This window comes from Wolffia australiana, chromosome 17 (genome assembly GCF_029677425.1).
Source record: "Wolffia australiana isolate 7733 chromosome 17, ASM2967742v1".
Taxonomy (NCBI): Eukaryota; Viridiplantae; Streptophyta; class Magnoliopsida; order Alismatales; family Araceae; genus Wolffia; species Wolffia australiana.
The window spans coordinates 8103747-8127396 of record NC_135851.1 but is presented as its reverse complement, the minus strand read 5'-3'; the positions used below and the strand labels follow the sequence as shown (position 1 = coordinate 8127396).

At 42.8% G+C, this 23650-nt stretch overlaps 2 protein-coding genes across 2 annotated transcripts; both read right to left on the bottom strand.

Moving 5' to 3' along the window:
* Positions 1 to 23: 23 nt before the first annotated feature.
* On the bottom strand, positions 24 to 4134 carry LOC144714306 (uncharacterized). The gene is made up of 10 exons (XM_078589027.1): positions 3908 to 4134; positions 3067 to 3164; positions 2642 to 2743; positions 2471 to 2553; positions 1662 to 1795; positions 794 to 843; positions 611 to 703; positions 442 to 533; positions 208 to 314; positions 24 to 131 (listed from the first exon to the last, which is right to left on the bottom strand). The coding sequence occupies exons 1-10, from the start codon at positions 4106 to 4108 to the stop codon at positions 93 to 95; spliced, it is 999 nt and encodes a 332-aa protein (XP_078445153.1). The 5' UTR covers positions 4109 to 4134; the 3' UTR covers positions 24 to 92.
* A 4484-nt stretch (positions 4135 to 8618) lies between these two features.
* On the bottom strand, positions 8619 to 21867 carry LOC144714589 (chromosome-associated kinesin). The gene is made up of 8 exons (XM_078589363.1): positions 21743 to 21867; positions 20658 to 20724; positions 20417 to 20494; positions 11886 to 11938; positions 10201 to 10337; positions 9379 to 9443; positions 9220 to 9278; positions 8619 to 8803 (listed from the first exon to the last, which is right to left on the bottom strand). Exons 1-8 carry the CDS (start codon positions 21821 to 21823, stop codon positions 8714 to 8716), a joined length of 630 nt encoding a protein of 209 aa, XP_078445489.1. The 5' UTR covers positions 21824 to 21867; the 3' UTR covers positions 8619 to 8713.
* Between the last annotated feature and the right edge of the window lie 1783 nt (positions 21868 to 23650).

The following is a 23650-nucleotide window of genomic DNA, read 5'->3' as shown; positions in this document are numbered from 1 at the left end:
TTCCACTCAGGGGAACTTCAACGAATCAGAAACCGGAGATATCACGTAACAATCAAGATCTCTATAATCATATACAATTCAATCAATCGAAATTAGATCATGAGGTACACCCCAATATCATTACCCATCATCTGCACAAAATAAATATAGAATCCCTTTTACTGAAAAGCCTTGTAATTGAAATAAATTTTCTTTAAGAATACGTACCTGAAGAATAGTTAATGTAAGAATGACTCCCAAGTTCCAAGATGCATGCATGAGAATTGGAGCTAGGAGGTTTCTTGTCTGGGCATAAACCAAGCCCATAACGGTTCCTAAAAAGTTTGGTGCACAACGACAAATATTAATCATAGTTTCTTCTGAATGTAACAAATAAGCTGATTTAAGCAAAAAATGGAAGGAAACCATGTTAACTATTCCGTTGAGGGTAAAGCTTCTCACCAAATATGAATATCTCGAGGGATTTTCCTGGAGATAGATGGGCGAGGGTAAACACGGCAGAACTCATAATTATAGATATGCTAGTAGGGAACCTGCCCCAAAGAAAAAGAAAATTTCACAAATGAAGAAAAAAAATTAATACGGGGTTTTAAGGGAGAGCAAGCGCCACCATTTAGTCAAAGAGGTCAGGAGAAAGCCACGGTACAGAATCTCCTCAGAGACTGGGGCCACAACTCCAAGAACGCCCATGAGAGAAATTGTGCTGCCCCACTCACAAGAACTTCGTTAATAATAAATTCAGTAATTTTCATCAAAAAAAGACTAGAGGATTTGATATGAACTGGAAAGATACCTCACGTTTGAAGAACCTATAAAAGGCAACAACCGCGCAATAGCTTCTCCCTGCAGAAAAGTGACATCAGCGAGAGATGCCCATCATACTCAGCTTAGCGAAAAATATAAATCCAATTTTTTTTCATAATCAATATCATAAGACCCTCACACGGACTTATCATAAAAATAGGAGAAGGCACGACCAAGAACGTGGGAGCATATAAAGAAGTCAAATGAAGGGACCAGCTTGTTACTCTCTTTCTGTAACTCGATTGTTCTTCTCTTCATTGTGATACTCAGTTCCCGATTTGCCAAATCTAGCAGATTTCCTTCTTATTCCTTAAGGAATGGTAACACAATAGCAATGTCAACATATCAGTCTTTTAAAATGTCAACGTTGTGCAAACTTAGATTCAAAACTTAGTAGTAAAAAGAAACTGAATTCAGTAACATTTGTATACGGTTTCTTTTTAGAATTATCAATCGCATTGTATTCCAATAAGCCAAGATTAAACTTTCCTCTTTAAGATGCTTTATGGTATTTTTAATATATTTCTCACGTCTATTCCCATGGCTCTAAACGCAATAGCACTGTAAACATATCAGACTATAAAAAAGTCAACCTTGTGAAAAATTGAACTGAAAAACGTAGGCATTAAAGGAAAATAAATTCAGTAATATTTGCATTCGATTTCGTAGATCATATCGATCACATTGTCTTCCAATACGGAGATTAAACTTTCTTCTTTCATATATTTTATGGAATTTAAAAAAATATATTTCTCACGTCATTTCCAATGGATCAAAACACAAATAAAACAAATATGATCCCCAAGGATGTACATAAAAAGTATTTTTAATTTTCAGTTCGGAGGTTCAGGACGCACTTCACTTTGGGTGTGGCTGTCAAAGGTGCCATATAAAATAGCTTTTGCAAGAAAAGCAGTACAAGACGCAACAAGCAAGCCTCCCCCAGCCCATAGAAGCCAACCCCTCTGAGGATTAAAAGGTTGGTCCCACTCTGTTTATAGATTACTCAAACGTAAGTGTGCAAACTAGAACGGCATCCAAGTGGTTAGACTTCTCTGATTTTATAGAGGAGTTGCCGACAAGAAATCTATAATTGAAAAAGAGTAAATGGCCCTGAACAAAAATACTTGAAGACCTTCTCGAGCTGAAGGATGGGTAAGAAGTTCTGTGCCATTCTTATTCCTTCGTATGAGTTTTGGGTAATCCTTGAATTCCACTTCTCATCCTCTACATCAAGGTCATGGTCCTCGTTGATGTCGATGTTGAAGATGACGTTGATCGTGACAGTGAGATTGACAGTTTCCAGAATGGTTGACAGTTGACGACAGCATCAACATCGCATCAACATCAACTGGAATACCCAGATGGACACAAGCAGACGTTAACACCATTGTCACATTGACGATGACATTGAAGATTCTATAAGTGGTTGTTGATGACGATGATTATTTTATCAGTGTCAACAATGATGAGCGGATGACAGGCACCCTGGATGGTTGATAATGATGTTATACTGACATTGACGCTGCTGACGTTGATGGTATCATAAATAAAGAGCCAAACCCTACAAGTTGTCTATGCACTGTCAACGTCATCAGGACGGCCAAACCCTACAAGAGCTGGTTTTTGCAATCTAAAAAGTGCCCCAATAAACTGATATTCTTACTGAATGCAAAGACATCCTCAGGAAATGGTCGATGCTGGCTGACAAAAAAAAAGAGGACTGAAAGCTTAGTCACTGCTTTGAGCCTGCATAAGGAAAGTAAACATATGAGCCATCACAATAAAAAAAGACTAGATGCAAGAACAACATTTAAATGTTGACAGGAGGTCTTACGATTGATCCGCGAAAAACATAATAGCTGCCTCCTCACCACCCTCCATTAGTGGCAACGGAGAAACCTTCTCATTTGATTTAACAATCCCTGATAAAATAATGCTGAGCAAATATCCTTAGTAAAATAAATGAGTTAACAACTGAAACCCCCCAAATAATCTTTTCATATACATCACATGATTTGAAGAAAGTAGCTTTGCTGACAGAAAACTGATTTGACAGTGCTGGAATAAATACTCTAGAACTTTAATTTCAGGATTTAAACGAAAAAATTGGTAGAAGACCGGAGAAAATTTCAATCGTGACTTCTGAAACCACGTTTCCACATGATTGTTTTATATCCATATTAATCAATTTATATTGAACATCCTCCATCAAACACTCAATGGTTACTAATTCAGCAACAATAAGGCACACACACGTACCTCATTAAATACGGTGTCATAACTAGAGCCGTGACCTTCCAATCCCAAGGTACATCCCACCGTCGAAAATTCAGTCCGCCCTCTACGTCGTCCTCCACCTAAAACAATTAATGATGACAAAAAAGAACAAAAATTATTCATATCATGATAAAGCGTGCTCATAAAATCCACATTTTGATTGTTAATGCAATTGAGAAACTACTTATTTTCAATAGGTCTAGGTTTTTGTTTTTTGGAGGAATAGAGAAACTACTTATTATCAAGGGGTCTAGGTTTTTCTAATTGCCATGTGCTATATTATAGGAAATCATTTGGAACGGCATAGAGGAAGACCTTTTTTGTCTCGATTAGTTACTGACAAATGATCATACAAGTGATCTTTATCGAAAAACTCTTGTCTATCAATAAAGCCGTATACTAGTTTGATTCTGCCACGGTCCATCACAAACACATGATTTTTAAGTAGCTTTTCACTGAAATGAAACAGTTAATCGATGAAACGTGTAAGAGAAAAAAATACCGCTCCTGACAAGTGATCTTTATCGAATAACTCTTGTCTATCAATAAAGCCAAATACTAGTTTGATTCTACCGCGGTCCATCACAAGCACATGATTTTTTTGTATCTTTCCACTGCAATGAAACACTAAATCGATGAAACGAGTGAGAAAAAACAAATACCGCTCCTGACAAGCGATCTATATCGAAAAATTCTTGTCTATCAATAAAGCCAAATACTAGTTTGATTCTACCACGGTCCATCACAAACACACGATTTTTTTGCATCTTTCCACTGAAATGAAACTTTAAATCGATGAAATGGTTCAGATAAAAGAAAATACCGCTCCAAACGGAGAATTCCCCTTCTCCGGTTCATCCGGAATGAGAGAGTGAACTCTGAAATTCCCCCGAACGCGACGTCGAACTACATTCCTCCAAGATCGGATCGGACAGATTGCAGACTTTGAATCTACGATGATATCAGCGCGATTCAAGAACATCCGATCGCACCGAAGAGGAATCGCCTGCAGTAGCAGAGACATCGCTACTCTGCACAAACCTCAATCTGTAAGAAGACCTTAATATAAATCTTATCACTGGGTGACGTCACTCGGTTAGTTAATGGCGGTTATATTTCATTCTTCCTAATGACGGAAATACCCCTCAACAGACTGTGAAGGGTGACAGTGTAGACGGTGTCGATGACGGCGATGATGACGATGCCGATAGGTAAGAACGTGTCTGTGGTAGTGTTCGCCCGTCCCGAGCTTAAGATCGGATGACGATATCAGGATGGATGCTGAACCAGATACAGGAAATCGAATATCCGATATCAGTCTATACCAGTTATAGTTCCAGATCATCCTGGACGTGGGTGATGGACGGAACGGGATGAATTTCGTCCCGTCCGACGTCCAGAGTAAGTTCAGGGACGAAGGACGGTTTTTCGTCCAAGGATAAAAAAACCGTCCCGTCCAGTCCTCCCGGGACAAATTTTCGTCCCGAAATTCGTCCTGGATGAAAAAAAAATCATTTTATATTTTTATTATATTAATAAATATTTTTCAGGTTTTTTAGGGAATTACTGAGGAGATTGAATGCAAAGAGACATATGTACAATTATTTCTAAGTGGCGCCATTTGCATGCACGTAAAATATAGGGACTTTGATGCAAATTGTCATTGCAAGGCCATGTGGCAACATCTCAACCGTCGGATGTGAATCCGACGATTTTCCGTCCAGATTCATCTGTCCATCGTCCGAGACCTCCGGGAGGACGGTTTTTTCGTCCCACGGGACGAAAACCGAGCCGTCCGGTGGTACCCAGGACGAACTTTTGTCTTGGAATTCGTTCATATCCTTGGTCAGGATGATTTTTTCATCACGGGATGAAAAATTTGTCCCGTCCGCATCCCTGCACTATAATACCAGTATCCTGATGTCGGAGGATGGTGTCGAAATGGTGATTGCTATAGTATAGTTATCCGATACTGTTATCTGTCCTGAGATCGACATCTGTCATCGTCTCAACTATTTGATGACAATGTTTTATTTTGGTGTCGTATATCGGTTTTTTTGTTATCCGACATCAGTTTTGGAGTGATAACGACGCTGAAGACGGCGACGATAGCGTGACGGTAAGAGCGTAACGGTAGTTGTGGGTCGGACAGATGGCCAATGGAGTGGCCAAGGGATAAGAGGCAGTGCTTAGGTGACCCGTGGGTGTCATGCTTGCTATTAGACACGGTTAATCTGTTCTGTTCGTTTGAAACGAACAAAAAATTTGCTCAAAATATCCGCACAGGGCCTTGTTCTTTGTTCTGTTCTTTTTTTTTCAAAAACGAATAGAATTCGCACATTCTCACGAATTCGCACATTCGCAGAAAACAAAAACAAAATTCGCACAAAGCGAACAAAATAACCGCACAAGGGTCTGTGCGATGTTCTGTTCGAATTCGTCTTTGTTCTGTTCAGAAAACCAAATAGAATGATGGTAGACGTGGGTCGGGTAGAGAGCCAACAGAGTGGCCAAGGGATAGGTGGTGGCACTTACGTGACCGGTGGGTGTCATGCTTGCTATGTGCAAGTGACAATAGGGGAAGGTGGGGTGGTACCCTTGCTAGGGGCAAGCAGCTTGCAGATGGCGATGGGCTGATGTGCCCAATACAGGTGCAGTTGGAGAGGACTCAATAGAGTTCTTTTGGTACCCCGAACAAGAAAGTGAAGTGTTTTTTCTGTGTACGGGCAATGAATCACATTCTGAAAGAAACAAAGTCAACAGCACAAAGCAATGCGATATAGGCAGGCATCATATACTAGGTTGTCTTTATGCAACAATGGCGACAATAGTAGGGGCTACAGTGGGCAGCAATCCATATGCAACTCATTAATTCAAAATTCACTGCTGTCTACATCCAGGGAGGGGTTTTTGATTGAGTTCGCCTGCCCGAGATCGCCACTGTGTCTTCAAAGCCTTCGTCATCGTCTTCATCGACTCCAACCGGCTCGCGTCCCTCTGACTGGCACGCCAAGGTGCAAATGAAGGCACCCGGGTTTTAGCAACCCAGGGTGAAAAAGCTCATCCATATCTTTCACGTGTTTTATTTTGTGGTTCTTTCGATGTTTTTCTTCTTCGTCATCGTCTTATCATTTTGTCTCCGCCATCATCTTCATCGTTTCGTCTTCGTCATCGCTTTCTATGTGTCGTTTGAATCGTTCTTTCTTTAATGTTGTTCTAAAGAGATTCCTTGTGTTAAAGGACTCTCCAAGTAGGACCCTTCTTAGTGAGTCAATGGACTATCTTGTAAGGGCCCATCATGGCCCTATATAAGGCCATGATGGGCACCACATGTTCTCAGATCTGGAAGTTTTCTTTTGCAGTTACCGTCGTTTTGCTTTCAGATCTCACCGTGAAAGGAAGAAGGAGGGAGGAGGAAGGAGAGAACAAGGTGAAGAAGGAGCCAGTGCAAGACATCAAAGGGGAAGAATAAGGACGTGATCTCACCCCTAATCTGTTGGCCAGTGACAACGACACCTTCCCATCGCCATTAGGATCCAGGATCACTGGTATTCGTCGGGCCAAACTTCTCACTAATCGACGAATGTTCATGATCTCGTACGTGAATCACTCTCAGTGAGTGATGGACCGTGCTAAAATTGTGTCGGACGACCGGTAAAACGCCAGTGAAGGGGTGATTGAAGCCGATGGGATTCTCATCGCCTCGCGAGTTCCGACTGCGACCCAGCAAACGGGCGCTGACGGGAAGACACTCGGTCAACCAAGGACACACTGATTCTCTTCCGCTTCGTCAGTATGGTCGGGAACGCACGGTGGACTCTCAAAGGACGCCTCAGGACCGGATCCATGCCGAAAGCGGGAGCACCGTCGCCCGTCCACTCTATTCATCCGAAGAGTTGATATCGTCTCTGTGAGCCAATCGCACTACTGGAGGCAGGCGATTGATTAACGCAGTGCTGCGGCAGGCAGGCAAGTGTTGTGGCAGCTAGTCAAAGTGGGAGACACCGGTCTTCCCCCTTCCGTTTTCAACTCGGTTGGGTCCCGCCGTGGGGCCTGTGGCTGACGTCCCAAGACACTGGGTACTTGCACTCAACGCTTCACCAGACGCTGAACCCACAGCAAGGCGCCAGAAGTGTCAGTGCCCTGGCTCTGGGTTTGGTCTACACTCCCGACCAAGGAAAAGGTGGGTCACTGACGACTGAGTGAGTCTGCACCGCACACAGTTTCCTAGACACCACGAGCACCCGGTGACGCGGCTGAAAGGTTTTCTGCCCACCCACCAACTGCTCTGGTGGTTATCCCTGAGCTCGGCCTCACAGACCGATCGTGCGGCACCATACCGCCGGCAAGCCACAAGCTCGCCTCAGCTGCCCGCACCAGTCCGTACCGATCCACGGACCGGTCATGCTGCCGGGCCTAGTTGACGCTTGAACAGCATCTCCTTCGGCCCCTCCCCTCCACCTCCAAGCTAGTCTGTCATTTGCGCCTGCGCCCTACCGCTAGTCGAGCCGCCGATCCTTTACGGGTCCTCTCCACCTGCCATTCGCCGCAACGACGAGGAACCTGCACAACAGGCCGCAAGCCGACGAGGTATGTTGTCCCCCCCCCCACTCGTTATATTATTCCTTGCAGTATATTTTTGAATTGGCTCCACCACGCTTGGGCTAGATATGTGAGAGCGAAAGTGAGAGAAAAATACGATAAGTGAGCGTCTTACTGGTACGGGTCGAGCCCGTCCATTGCATGCGAGCCCCGACGGATTGACTCCGTTCGGCGCCGTAGACGTCGTCACCCCTCTGACGAAGTTCGAGAGGCCACGGTTGCCGTCATCCGGTGACCCCTTTGGAGCTAAGAGTTTGGCACTCTCTCCTCGAGTTGGGGCCTGCAAGTACGACCATGTAGGCGCATCATTTCATCGTAGTTACATACCCCATTTGGGTTCATCCGTCGGACAATGACAGTGTCGATGTCTGGCATCACTATCTCGGTACCCGAGCATCGACTCAATACTGACTGGACGACATCCTAGACAACGTCTGGAGTCAGCTCTTATAGCCTTTCCAGCGACATTTTTGAGAGGGATTCAAGTATGTTTCATTTGATTTTCCCTGTCATCTCCCATCACAGACACTCTTTTCAGAGTAAAGGATTCAGGAGGGGCGACAGTTCGTGACTGATGGGGCTGGACTGAGTGGGCCTTCAGTTATAGGGTTTGTCTTTCCAGTTTCTTCTGAGGACCTGAACTGATCTGACGGATGGACAATTATAAAGTGAACTAATTAATCAGCATTTGATGATGGGACCTGAAGGAACATACACCTGTTTAAAATTTGATTGACATTTTAGCACTTTTTAAAATTTTAAACCACATCTGTTTATATTTTTGGATATTTTTTAACTCTTTGTTCAATTTATAAAAATGTAATATAAAATTTATCAATCTTTTTCTCTCCACAAATCTCTTTCTATGTTTCTTTCTCTCTCAACTTTCCCTATCACTATTTAGTATGTCTAAACTATATTTTTACCCCATCTGATAAAAAAATTCATTAAGTAAATCCCATATCAGAAAAAAATTGAAGTAGGGTATTGGCAGCATAAAAAAATAAAATAAATCCATAATTCATCATCAGACTCGAATTCCCAGCTCAGAGATCTGCATGGTCTCCTTCTCCAACTCAGCCTTCTGTTGCCTGACCAGCTCCCCCATAGATGCCACCTATTTGATCAGATTAATATGTCATTAAAGAGTAGCCAGAGAGATAGATATGCCATGAAGATAGATCAATAGAGAGAGATTGAAAATGTATACTTTTGGATAACCTATTTGATCCAACGAATGTAAGTAAAACCGAGTAGAGAAAAATATATATTTCCAAATAGGTAGATGATACATACTAAAAGAGATGGAAAAGCTACGACGTTTGGATAACCTATTTTATCCACTTAATAATAAACTCACTTAAAGAGTAGGGAGAGATTTATATTCATAGAAAGATAGAGATATAAATGGAAAAACTATGATGTTTGGATAAAATAAATGATCCAATTAAAATAAGTCAAAACTGAAAAGTAGAGAGAAAGACATATACATTGATATGTTGATAAATAGAAAAGAGGGAAATGGAAATTAACCTCTTTCCTAAGTTTTAATGCTTCCCCGTCAGGCATCTCCCTCAGCTCCTCCATGAAATCTGGATGCCATCAGAAAGAACATTCCACAGATTTAGCAACTGTGAGATATCGAAATCATAAAAAGAACAGAAAGAGACATCAAAATATCATAATATTAACCTTGGACATCAGTCTCGATTCTTCTGATATGATTCACAAGGTTCTGGATCTGGCGGCCAGTATCCCTGGCGGACATAACATGGTAACTTCAGCTCCAGGAGCACATTCGAGATGAAACATGGAGGGATAGTAGACGATAGCGACGAGGAAGTCATCACCCTCCCACTTGTCGATGGATAGAATATGGGATGATGATATCATCATCACCATCATCGTCGTCATTCACGCTTTAATTCAAAAAAAAAATCATCGTCATTCACGCTTATATAATGATGAGGGTGATGACGACTCTATCATCATCATCATCATTATATGCGAATGAATGACAATGATGATGGCAATGATAATATAGTCATCCTAAATTCTAGCCACGGACTCTATCATCATCATCATCCCTGTAATGACAAATTATGAGGACGATGAAAATGAAAAAGTCGTTATCCTCCCGCATGTCCACGGCTAGGATATGGATGATGAGGTCCTCATTGTCATCCTCGTCATCATCTGCTGCTGCATTATGACGATTTCAATGACACCAACAACATCGTCATCCTTGTAATGAAAAATGATGAGGACGAGGATGATAACGATGATGAAGTCTTCATCCTCTCACACTTCCATGACTATGATATGGATGACGGCATCATCATCGTCACCTACCGCATGATGACGATGGCGATGATGATTCTGTCACTGACATCACTGTAACAACAAATGATGAGGACGAAGATGACTTGTCATCCTCAGATCGTCATTGTTCCAAGGATGGTAAAACATAAGGTACTGGTGAAAGAGTGGCAGATTAAAGATGGAGAAGAGGACTTGAGCTTGGTACGGCCGCTCAGGATCTCTTGCTCAGCAAAAGAAGCTCTTTCTAGCAGTTTCTTTGTCTCCAGCTTGACTGATCCTGCTGCTTGCTCCAGTTCTTTTGTGCTGTTCACAGCTTTGGCAAAAACCGCCTGCATTTGAGTTAAATGGGGAAGAAAATATGTGTGAGCGTCAGTTGATGTTAAAAGCAATCAAATAATGATCAATCTGCCATTAATACGGTTAGCGGACGAATTCATCACCATCTGTATCACTCCTAAATTTTGTAAATGTCACTGTCATCCATGTGGCTTGGACGAATGGCAACGATTATGAACATGATGAATTCTACAGATGGATGATGATCCATGGAAACTGGAGGATCGATGATGGATGACAATGCCCGTGATGACTCTTGGAAACTGGGTGACAATGATCATAACAATTTATCATCAACAGATGGATAATGGTGACGATGATAATGACAGCTCTTGGAAACCGGGATGAAGATGATGACGATGATTCATTGTTTTTCATTGTTGATGATAAATCACATTCACTAGTTTTTCTTCAGTTTTTTTGGGTCTATGTGCCTTGAGTCTGAAATTGATCGTGATGTTCAGAATCAGACATGTTCGGAATATTAATCTATTTGAATAAAATTAGTAGGAAAAAATCATCGTTCTCCTCTAAAAAATCAAAGGTAAATTCATTAAAAAAAATCAGAGGTAAAACAATAATAACAAAACAAGTTGAGAAGAAATAAAGAGCTATTTTAGAAGGTAAGAAATTCCAGAAGACAAGTGTGAATAATTCAAAATATTTGGAGTCAAAAATAGAATTTTAGAAACTTATAAAACATTTATTTCCATAACCCAATGATTATTTCTAGATTTCTGATGAAAGTTTCAATGGGCCCTAAATATTATCAACGAAAGAAACATCAACCACGTGCAGCCTGACCGCAGATGTAATAATAAGATCCTGATCAGGGGGGTCACCGACATTGTGCGATCTCACCTATCTTTCTTCAAAAAAAAAAATCCTGATTTTGACCCTATCAAATCAACCTTGAACTTGTTATAATGACGAACACGACCCATGATTTAGGATTGGTCCACAGAGAAAAAGATAGGAAAAGCAATGCAAGCCCAGTAGTAAGATCATTGCGAATACAAGAGAGGGAGCGGATTGCAGGAAGATTGATGGCAAGAGATGGAGGAGACAGGAACCACTTCAATTCACTTGTGGGTTGCCTTCCTAAAGGGAGGCAGCCCTATTAAAAGGTAACATATGCACGTAGGGAAATGATGAAAATACCCCTCAAGTGGTTGAGGAGCATATCATTCAACACCCTTTTGTCTGCCATTAAATAGCAAATAAAATGAGAGAGCCTTCAGTGAGAGTACTCGCAATTGCCTAGTGGAGTACTTCAAACCTAGAAATTGACATATTTTACACGCAATGTTACTCTAACAAATAAAGATTCGAAGAACCATGATCTGTACAGAGGTGGGATCACTAGATATTTTTCTGAATGAAAGAAAACACAACATAAAGAAGTTACAAGTACATTTCACATAAACGCAAATTGAACACTTGAAAAATCAACCAAGATGGGACCTTGATGAATTATCGGAGATACTGATGCAATTTAATGGTAATATTAACGTCAAGCCAAAAATGTATACGGTACAAACCTCTTGATCTTGAAAGCGACCAATGGTTTGACGAATCAAAAATCTTCTTGGACCTGAAAGCGTCAATGTCATTCATAAGATTCAAAACTCAGCTGGACTGCGATGCACAATAAAGTGGAAGCTTAAAATGAAGAGACAATGGCAGAACAGACGAATCAGATCAAGCAAATGATATTTTCCATGCCATAGAACATTAAATGTGATCCAACCCATGCTATCACCTTATGGATATCCATAGTTTCTGCCGCAGTTAATAGTTATATTATACTTTAAAACCCAACCGCTTTTTTAACCACACGAGAGATAGGTCTTCAAATTATCGAAAAAATTAGTACGGGTAAAATAGACTAATTTAAATTGAAGAGTACTTTTGTCCTTGACCTTCATTGATTATCTCTCAAAAACTCCAGTTGATCCAAATCCCCAAAACTATTGGAGTTTACAAGAGAAAAACTCAAGTAGATACAGCGTGCCTACAAACTGTGAGACTGTAGGGGATTACATTTAGTCTTCGTCATATTCATTTCCCTGCTATTTTTTATAATCCTATAAGTGCAAATATAAATGGCCTTATAGGGACTTCCTGGATTAAGTTTTTTTAAGGAAAAATAGCAAAGATCTCCCAAGAAAAGCGATCAACCAGGTGCGATGAAAAATAGATGAATATTTGATAAGAACCTCAGTGTTGGTTCGTATCGGAAGGAGGGTAGAGGGCGAGGCGAGATAGACGTTCCCGGGGTAGGAGAGTCAAAACGGGAATGATAGGAGGGGTCGAACAGATGGGGCAGGGATCGACCAGGGACGAGCCGCCTGATGACACGGTGAAGGGTTGACGATCGCGGGGAGGGGGATCGGCAGAGACTAGAAGTGTAAGAACCAAACAGTAAGGGTAGGGATCGGATTAGAGGGGAGCCAGCTGAAGATCCGGTGAGACGATTGTGGTGATAGGGAATCGCTGGACGGGCAAGGGGATAGGACTGAGACAGGGAGGATCGAGATAGTGAGCCAAGAGGCCGATCTTACCTTATGTCTTGATTGCCCTCCTCAAGCGAGGGCTATACATATTTATAAGAGAAGGAAGCAATCTACCCTAAACATGAGATAACTAAAATGCCCCTAGTGGGCTAAAATTCCTAAGATACCCTTGGGGGTGGAGGATCGTATCAATATTTAATGCAAATGATGGCCAGGATGGCCCTCCCTTCACTTCCTTCTAAACATGTACGCAACAGAACTCTCTATGTCATGAAGAATGTTTTCTGTCAAGCTCATTAAAAAACCCTTCATTACAAGGCAACCATATCGCCCTTAGAATCACAAAGAGCCTTCCTCATCCGCCTTCCTCCTGGATCTGCTTTCCCTGAAAGAACCCCAGAAGGCTTTGTCTGAAGAGACGTTCACCCTTGTGATCTCCTATAATGCCCATATCACCTGCACAAATGGATATTCAAAGAAAAGATGGGAATGGTCTTCCTTGCCCCATGTGCACATAACACATTCTGCCAAAACATCCAGAAACATTCTCCGCACGTGGGTTTGTGTCACAAATCTCCGCTTAAGCAACAACCATCCAAAAACTCACACCTTGATGGGAACCTTCCGCTTCCATGTAAGATGACATGTGGTGGTGATTGTTGGATCCCCCGGTAATCTCCCTATGATCTTCATGTAGGCATCCCTGACAGAAAATAAGATGCCTCTTCACTCTCAGCCATATTGTGCTTTGCTCAAAGGTAAGAGAGGTAATAGCAACTGTTGCTCGCCCATCAGCTCTTCAACCCCTGATCTGACAGAACACCCACCAAGATCAGATTTCATGTGCCATCCCAACCGCCTTGACTGTGGCATGGGCTCCTCTAGAATTCCTCTAGGCAACCAATCATCCAACCAGTATCTAAGAACGGATCCATCCCCAAGCTTGGCGCCAAAAAAAATCTCAAATTTGGGGCAAGGCATGTGGCATACCATGCCAGAAAGCAGATTCCCGTTGAACTGGATCCCTCCGCCTCTCCCAATCTAGCCCCGAGCCATAACTGTCCATCAGGACAATCATGATTTTTGCCCTCCCATTTTGGCAGCAGTCCCAACTTCACGGAGTGTAGATGAAGCAACCCAACACCACCCGATCCATAGGGGTCTACAAACCAAGTCCCAGGAGACCAAAGAAATTCCCTTGTCATTCCCTGACCCCAATCCTTTCCAAAAAGATCACATCATCATGCCATCCAGGTGTTTCCTACCCCGTATGCATTTTGAAGACCTAGAGATAGAATATTGATATCCCCCAAAGGACCGACCGTAGTAGCACCAAGTAGCCCCACTTCAATAGCACTCTGTTCCGCCACCCATATAATCTCCTTTCCGCCTTGATCATCGGCTGCCAATATGTGGATGAGAGTCATCCCCCCATCAATGGCAGGCCTAGATAGCATAGGGATCCGGTGTCCCCTAGACTTCTGAGCACTAGACCTCCTCTCGTGATAGCCCAAATCCCATGAAAGCTGATTTGGCGCGATTGATCAATAGGCCCAAAAAATTTGCAAATAGGTGTCATAATGTGGAGAAGTATCTAGCTACCTCCACAGAGCCTTCCATGAAGAATGTGGTGTCATCTGCCTAGTGGAGCAACTGGAGCAACGGAATGCCTTTTGAGTAGCTCGCTGTCTGGAAACCCCTTGGCAAGTCATGTGTGCATCCTTGAATGGTACATGTAGCCGAGGCATCCACTGCTATAAGAAAAATAATGGTGCCAATGGACATCCCTGCCTGAGCCCCCATTGTGGATGAATCCATCCCCCTTCTGGAAGCTTGTTCACACAGACCAAAAAGGAAAGAGACGTAGCACATTATCGCACCCATGTCACCCATTCAGGGGAAAAGCCTCTCTTCCTTGTAGAGGACCACAAAAAATTTAGGTTAAGTATTAATGGGATAACTAGGGTCCACTAATATATGTGTAAAAAAGGAATTCATCCCCATCCATTAAAAACAACATGCAAGAGGTGCTTTTCCCTAATCTATCTCAGGAAAAGATGACCTGCCAAGGGCAAACAGGAATCTCTGTCAACAAAACATGATATCTGTCAACAAAACAGGAATCTCTAGCCTCACGTCAACAAGGGTTGATCTCTTCTGTTGCTGATCTCTGGTACCATGACTTTTGGGACCACCCAAATCTGAGGCGGATCATATCATTTCTGCCAGACGAGTTGGGAGAACCTTCCAGATGCATAGATGGACTAAACTGGATTCCTTTGATCCGGCCTGGGCTTCTAGAGCCAGGCTAGAGCATTGGGAGTGTTCGCCTGCAGTATCTCCAGGGGGTTCTTGTTCTCCTGTGATTAACCGCTGAATCTGCCACCTAAGTCATCTCTTCCTATGGCCGAATCCGAAGTAGATAATGCCATCACATCTCACAAGGCAAATACTGCAGGCCAAACACATTTCCTACCCGTACCTTATGCTCCAAAGTTCACGAGATTCAACTTTCTGGACCAGAGTCATTATATCAAACTCATATTGAGAGACCATGGATTGAGGCATAATTTGACAAAGGAGAAGCAACCTAAAGAGGCCTGGGACAAGGACAATGCACTGGTTCATACACGGATCCTCAGAAATATGGCAGGTAATTTGTCCCTGAAATATTTAAATTTCAAACACACCAAGGAGGTCTGGAGTTGTATCCACAAAAGCCGGGCAAAAAAGAACCAATATTCGCACATCTATGATCTTTTGAACAGAGTGGGTGTCCTCTGTCATGGATAGGAGACTGTTACCGATTATGCATGTGAGCTTCAATCTATTTGGGGGGAGATGGACCATTATCAACCTCTTGATGGTCATGATGGCATGCTAAGTACACAATGAAGGACAACTGATTGTACAAATTACTCATTGTTCCTAACTCTGCTTATGAGTCCCTTAATAGTCAAATCTTAAACAGGGAAATGGTCCCATATTTGGAGAATCCCATCCATGTCATTCTGGAGGAAGAAAACCAGTTATCTCTTGTAAGTCACCCACCTGAGAAGACTGTCAACTCAGGGAATCCGGCTTCGATTGTGATAGATTCTATTCAAAGAAGTACAAATGAAGAGGGAAGCAGAGGGCGGGCCGTTGACCTTACGTATTGACCGAGAAAGGTGGGGGAGAGACAGATCCCTATAAATAAGGGATGGCGAATCTGGTAAATCATTTTTTTCCTTTTCTTGAAAGAGAAATCCGACAGTTACACCATCGAGGAGGCCGGAGCAGCAGGGAGGGGAGTCCTCGTCTGCTGATCTGGAGGGAGGAGCTTCGCCATGGAGGGGAGTTCTTCCTTTATGGGCTGACAATGCAAGATCAGGTTGAAACGGATCCAGTTGCAGAACCTCAGGTAGATGAGGCCCCAATTACCAATTACAGACACTGGCTGTAAATGTCACTCAATCTGCGCCTGAGGATGACACTACTGCTCGAGGGCATGCAGAGGATGATTTTGAGGATTGGTCCAGTACCTATCAAGCCTTTCAAGATTCTCTGCAGTCTATTATTATTCCCAAGAATGTCAGTGAAGCTTTGGGCTATGTGGTGTGGAAGGAGGCAATGGATACAAAGATTCTCTCCTCAAGAATAATACTTGGGACATCAGACTTAACAACCACGTCAAAAAAGTCGGGTGTTACTGAGTGCATTACGCCTCTCAGTCAATGAAATGAGAATTTTTGGGAATCTAGCTCCAAATGACTGAGTCTGATTCCCAAACCATGATAACATAGGACAGAGAAAGGGAGAACGAAGGAGACAAGAATATGAGAAGAGAGAAGAAAGAAAAATAGAGAGAAACTTGATAGGAGTTCATTAACCAGCCAGATCGGCCTTGTCACCTCTTTAGATCGGAAAACTCACATGCTTCAGTCTCATCGCCACAGCAACTGACTCTCGAGATTTGAAAACCTTGTTTCTGAGTTATTCCCGGCCTCTTACATAGGGGGGTCCACCTTATTAGAAGAAACATGTACCCCACCTAAGTTGACCAATGCTTCTTCGGCCTTGTGTACGTTTGGGGGAGATTTGTATCGGTGTAATGTAAAATACAACTCCGATAGGACACTGGAGCAATACAACGCGAGATAGGTAGCTAAAGACAGCACTAAGATTTATGGAATTGACTATGGGGAGACATTTGCCCCTGTTGTTAAGCCCAACACTGTGTTAAGCCTCCTTAGGAGCCGACGTCGTAGCCTTCCACCAAGTATCTTGCCCGTAGAAGAAGGCACGAGGGACGAATAGAAAGAAGGACGGAGACAAGTAGCGGAGTCGTCGGTTGAAATCAGATCAAACATAGTAGAGTAAGAAGATTGTTAAACACATAGGCTAACGGCAAAGGTAAAAATAGTTCTCAAGGGAAGGCCGGATCGGCGTTCCCTCCCTTGCTGAGTCTTCGAGATGCTGGATCAGCCTCCGAGACACGAGGATCTGGCCGCAACAACTTCTGAGAAAAGATGCACCTCCTCCTCCCCCCCCAGGCTTCTCTTTATTCTGTCTTCTCATTTCCCACCCTCATTCGGTTGGGCGTCCACAGGCCAGGTGGCCACGTGACTTGTCCTCTCTTCTTCTCTTGCTCTGATAGCTCCTTGGTAAGTCTTTAACACACTGTATGTATTCTTATTGCCCGTACAGTTAATCTTGGGCGTCACCTTCCGCAGTTTGATGTGAAAAATGCCTTCCTTTGTAGAGAACTGGATGAAGAGATATACATGTGATTGCCCGCTGGATATTACAAATCGCTGCAGGGGAGGGATGTGTGCAGTCTATAGCGGATTATATTTAGTTTCCATTATATTAATTTCACTTATATTTTTTAAAAATCCTTTAAGTGCCCATCTATAAGGGCCTACAGAGATTTCCCAGGTTAAGTACTAATGGGCCAACTGGGGCCCACTTACATATGTGTAAAAAGGGGAGTCTTCTCCATCAATTGAATACAACATATAAGAGGCGTTTTGCCCTGATCACTCTCCGTTAGAGATGGACCCAACAGCGGCGATCAGGAATTTTCGTTGGCACAATGCATAAAATCCCATTATATCAAGAGATTAAACATGTCAAATCTAATTAGTAATTTAATGTAAAATAATCAAAACACCATGTCCACAGTTCAAAAACTAAGTCCACTCATGATAACTGATAAGTCCCAACACTTCCCATAAGAGTTACTCACTGCAAGAGACTAGATTTCATAAGAAAAACTGAAATGCTAGATGGAACCCAATGAGAATATCCGCCTGCTACAAGATTGAGGATTCCTGCTCCAGATGCAGCTCACTGTCGCTGGATACCTCCCACTCGCCAACTGGCCAAATGCAGCCTCCAGCTTCCAGAATACACCCTGCTCTGAGATCCCAAATCTGCAAGCCTGTTCCCCTTATTCCAGCCTGTTGCAATCTTGAATCCCTTCTCTTTCCACACTAAATTTCATTTATAGCTCCTTATTTCAAACCTCTCATTTCCCCCCTAAATAACCAGCGGCTATTCCCATTGTCAGCATGTATCACTGCAGGTGCTGATAAGGCCCTTCATTGGGTTTTTTTTCCTGAAATAAGGATAGGGGAGATCACACAAAGTCGGTGACCTTCCCAGTGAGATAAAAAATATAAACGATAAGTACATGAAGGGCCTAAAAGGTCGTCCAGGGCCTTGACCTTGGGATTTTACACCATGCAACAGTAAAACCCGCAGCTGCTTGTATCACCGCATCCGTCGATGCTTCCCGTTCGTTGAAGATGACTTTATTCCTGTGCAGCCATAGTGCCCATAGCACTGCGAAGGGCCGAACCTGTCCAGCTCGTCCCCTAGGTGCTCCATTTTGTACTGACTCCCAAAATGCCACCTCTGATGAGATATCCACCCCCTTGAGTGGCTCACAGGTCCATACCATTCGGGCAAAGGAACAATCAAAAAAGAGGTGAGCGCAATCCTCATCACCGTTTCTACACATAGCACACAATGCCGAAGCTTCTGCGAGCCATCTCCTCCAAAAAACCTTCGTCACTATTCTTTGTAGGAGGAGCAGCCAACAGAATATTTTCACCTTAAGGGGAAACTTTTGTCTCCATATGGTGCGACTCGCGTAAAGTATCCTCAGTTCCTCCCCTTCCTGTCTGCGGCTAAGCTTCGCATAAGCATCTCGAACAGAAAAGGATGCGCCTATCCACTTCCACTCGTCCTGTGTCCCTCCTCGCGGGCGTAGGTGGATTATTGTTTGCGGCAACCTTGTATAGTCTTCCAGTCTTTGGTCGGATAAGGTGTCGCCTAGACATGGGGTCCATGTGCCATCCCAACACTCGCTCACTGTGGCATGGGGGGTCCTTGCAAGGGCATACAAGCGTGGGAATTTTGTCTTCAATGTGCCCAGGGGGAGCCATGCGTCTAGCCAAAACCGGAATGACATGCCATCTCCTAGCTTGGCTTCGAAGAAATCACAGACTTGAGGAAACACATACCTCAACCCTTGCCAAAATGCAGAGGCTGCTCGGACTGGATATCCGTGAACTTCCCAGTTCAAACTCGAGCCATACATGTCTTTCAAAACAAGTGTAGCCATCGATGTATCCTGTCCCATAAGTCTGTAACCCTCTTGGCCAATAATGCTAGGTTGAGATCTTGTAATTTAAGAACTCCTAGTCCCCCCAAGCGAACTGGTCTGCATACAATATCCCTCGATACGAGGAAATCCCCCTCCCGAGGACGAAGAAGAAAGAAGAAGAAAAAGAAGAAGAAAAAGAAGAAGAAGAAGAAGGAAGAAGAGAAGGAAGAAGAGGAAGAAGAGGAAGAAGAAGAAGAGACAGAGGAGACGAGAGAGAACCCCCGCCCTGCTCCGCCACCGCCCGGCCGGCATCGCTCTGTCCGGACTGCCTCGCCTCACAGCAGCCCAATCGTCCGCTCGCCGTCGGCGTCCAACTCCGCTGACAGCACGTGGCGTAGAAACACCAATCGTCCCCCCCTCGATAACACTCTGCTTTGCCATCCCTCCAACTTCCGCTCTATCTTCTCCACTACTGGATGCCAGTCTATAGCTTTGATCCGACCCCCTGTCAATGGAAGACCCAGATATTTCATGGGAAGTGTACCAATAGGTGTCCCCAAGGCTCTAGAACAGAGAGCTTCCTCCTCTTGCGATAATCCGAACCCGACAAAGGCTGATTTGGCACGGTTAATGTGTAGTCCCGAACAGTCTGCTAAAAGGTCAAGAAGGATGGATAGATTTTTGGCCCTTCTTTGGTAAGCTTGTCTCTCATATTAAGTCCTTTCCGCTTCCTCTTTCTTTTGTAATTCAATACACGAATCGTAACAATTACTTAGTACAGAGTTTCCATCTAGCTTCTGGGAAATGAAATATCTGACATCCCTTCTTTTTCCCATCAAATGACCCATTAAAAATTGATAATGTAAATAAAGACTAATAAAACAAGGACATACAAGGAATAGCAACTGATAGAGTAATGGCAGCCGCTCTTTTAGTAGCAAAAAAATTAAAGGACGAGTACCTCGCATGAGAAGGAGGCCTGCAGTAATGGCAACTCCAAACGCCACAGTTGGCTGCTCGCGCACGACCAGCAGCTCATCTGAATTCATTCATTTTGATGGTAAAAAATGAAATTAGGATCCAAGGAGAGGCCTTTTCTGAAAATAGACAACTTATCAAAAATCATTATTGGAAATCAAAGGTAGCAAATTATTTTTCACAGATGGATATGGTGACTTTTTTCATTTATCCGATAGACAAACCTTTTGCCTTCTTGAAGAATGCATCCTCATACACCTGATAATGGGCTCTCAGATCGGACACAGAGGCCTGGCAATGATGAGGGGAAGCCGAAAACATTTAAAATAAGTCAAAGTTCCCCAAAAAAATTTATTTCTTCTTCTACTGAATGGGTGAAACAATCTCTGGATGTAATCAACGACTAAATGCACATATCTGGAACGCTAACCTCAATTAATGTCAATCTTACATTGAAGGTCCGAGAAGATGAAATTAAGCCAATCAGACTAATCGGGTTTCTATTCTTTAATCAATCCTTTCATTAAAGTTACAAGCTTTAAGAGCCAACACTACCACACATGCTCCAATTCGGCGACAAAATAATGTATTATATAAAACTCTATGTTAAATTAAACCGACAGCCCTTGAGGCTCCGTAATAATTCTCATAATTCATTCAACGGTAGAAACTACGCGGACTTAACAGATATTTGAAATCCATTCGAACCATCGTTTATCTCAATATTCTTTTAGTTTCCCATTCGAGAAAAATTTTCTTAAAATTTGAAAATAAAGAGAAATATGTCTACACCACAGAATAACATCTGAAATTTAATAAGGTAAGGTTTAAGAACATTCGCAGTTGGGAAATTGAAAATAAGCGTCACCCTTTACCCATGGGATTCCACAACACAAACTCCGGAAAATATGACTACACATACGACCTTATAATCAATGAGGCAAAGTTCTTTATCCCTCATTATATCGTCATTCCTCCAAGAAATAATCAGAAAACACACAATTGACAACCATCTCAAGCAGAGGGAGCACAAGTCTTCTCCAGAATTAACATTTCCACGAACAGTTCGCAGAAATGTTTTACATTTATCATCTGAAAAAGGGAGCATTCGTTTCGCAACCTTTCTCCAGATTTCCAAGCAGCACAAGACACCCATCTCTGCTATAAGAAAGACAATCGAAGGAAACATATTCTACCGCGAGACGGATAGAAAAAAATGAATAAATTGGCATCAATTACCGGGATTATAAGACAGAACGGCCCTAGAAGATCAAATTTGAAAATTTGAAAAAAAAAAAAGATCATCTACCGCGAGGCTCGCAAGGATCTCTTGAGATCGGAATGCTGTCTGGGCGGACGATCGAGGAGCAGACTCCGAGCCATCCGCCATGGCTGCCCCTCCCTCTACGTGCAGTACGAAGTCAGCAGTTGAACGGGTAATTTATAGTGCAAGGACGCGGACGGGACTGTTGTTTCGTCCCCAGACGAACAAATCGTCCCGTCCAAGTGCTTGTGAGAAATTCAGGACGAAGAATCGTCCCGGGGACGACCGGACGGGACGGTTTACGTCCCGTGGGACGAAAAAACCGTCCGTCGAGAGGTCTTGGACGATGGACGGACGAATCTAACGGCTGTATTCACATCCGACGGTTGAGATGTAGCCACGCGATCTCCGATCAGGACGGGTGCAGCGGACGTCGGGGAAGCCCGATGACGAAGACGGGAGAGGTGGCATCGGAGGGGAAGAAAATATGGCGTCCGTAGAGGAAGCGAGGTGAGATCGGAGAGGGAAGAAAGTACGAGCCCAGAGAGGTGGCACCGTATACCGACGACGAGAGGGGAAGGGGTAGATAGCCAGTTAGCCACCAGACACGAAAGGTTTCTTCTTTCTATTGGTAGCCAACAGACAACAGACCTATAATTAAATTTTAAAAATAAAAAATATAACTGGTTTTTTTCGTCTGGGACGAGGGACGGGACAGTTTTTTCCCCTAATAGGACGAAAAATCATCCCCAGAGGACCGGATAAGACGGTTTTAGTACTGTCAGACAAAAAATTTGTCCCGTCCTTCATCCCTGCACTGACTCCGGACGTCGGAAGGGATGAAATCTGTCATGTCCCGTTCATCGTCCACGTCCTGGACAATCAAAAACTATTGCGGGTATTTATACCTTAAACCTCAGACTGGGCCAGTAATGGGCCTACACGCTTGGCCCATTAACTTTTTGAATAAGTGGTCTTTTTAGCGGAAAGGTCTTATATTTTTTTTATGATACATAAAGTACATTGGTTTACCTTGTTTTTGTGTTATTTAATATTTCATTACCATTTTTCTGATCACATGTAAAAATAAACGGTCTTTTAGTAGGACTTATTTGGGAGATTTATACCTCAGACCTCTAAATGGGCCAGTAATGGGCCTTCGCACTTGGTCCATTAACTTTTTGAATCAGTGTTCTTTTTAGTGGAAAGGTCTTCTAATTTTTTTAATGATACCTAAAGTACATTGTTTACCCTTGATCTTCTGATATTTATTTTTCAATTATCGTTGTTCTGATCACGTGTAAAAATAAGTGTTATTTCGTAGAAATAGTTGGGAGATTTTTGGAAACAGTTAAGAATATAGATAACAAGGCTATGTAAAAATTTAATCGAAAGTTGCCCTTTAGGTGCATTATGGCCATATAATATTTTCATGCAGGATGCAATTCATTGTGGTTTTAGGATATGCATATATATGTGATGATGAAGTTTTGAGTTTCATTCATATAATTCCTATGAAACTATTTTGATGAGTCTTAAATTGAGTTTTTTGTTCCCAATACCTGAATAATATACTCAGCCTTTGATCCTTCTATATATTTTTTTTATATAAATTCGTGTTCAACTACGATGAGTTATGAAAATATTTTTTTCCAAAAGATATCTTCAAATGAATAAGAAACTCATTAAAGCGCAACAGCATGAGAACTAAAGCCCATTAAGTGGGTGCCAATTCAAAGTGCACCAAATGCACATTCTACAGTGCCTTTTGACCTGGCCATGGAAGCCCTTCAGCTGCATCTAATTGGCTTTGGATATCCTTTGATCATGCCTTAGGATTTGTCATTGGGCATTGTCATTCCTTATAAACCATTCCTCTCCCTCCCCATATTTTCCATTTATTTTTTGGGGAAATATTTCATATGGCCTTGCATTAAATAACACCAAATAATA

Coding starts and splice junctions, on each gene's coding strand:
- LOC144714306 (XM_078589027.1), bottom strand. CDS start 4,108: ATGTCTCTGCTACTGCAGGCGATTCCTCTTCGGTGCGATCGGATGTTC. Junction 704..793: donor ATAGGTTCTTCAAACGTGAG/GTATCTTTCCAG, acceptor TGAGTGGGGCAG/CACAATTTCTCTCATGGGCG. Junction 315..441: donor CCTCGAGATATTCATATTTG/GTGAGAAGCTTT, acceptor CAAACTTTTTAG/GAACCGTTATGGGCTTGGTT.
- LOC144714589 (XM_078589363.1), bottom strand. CDS start 21,823: ATGGCGGATGGCTCGGAGTCTGCTCCTCGATCGTCCGCCCAGACAGCA. Junction 9,444..10,200: donor AGCGGCCGTACCAAGCTCAA/GTCCTCTTCTCC, acceptor TATGTCCGCCAG/GGATACTGGCCGCCAGATCC. Junction 8,804..9,219: donor CATTAAAACTTAGGAAAGAG/GTTAATTTCCAT, acceptor CTGATCAAATAG/GTGGCATCTATGGGGGAGCT.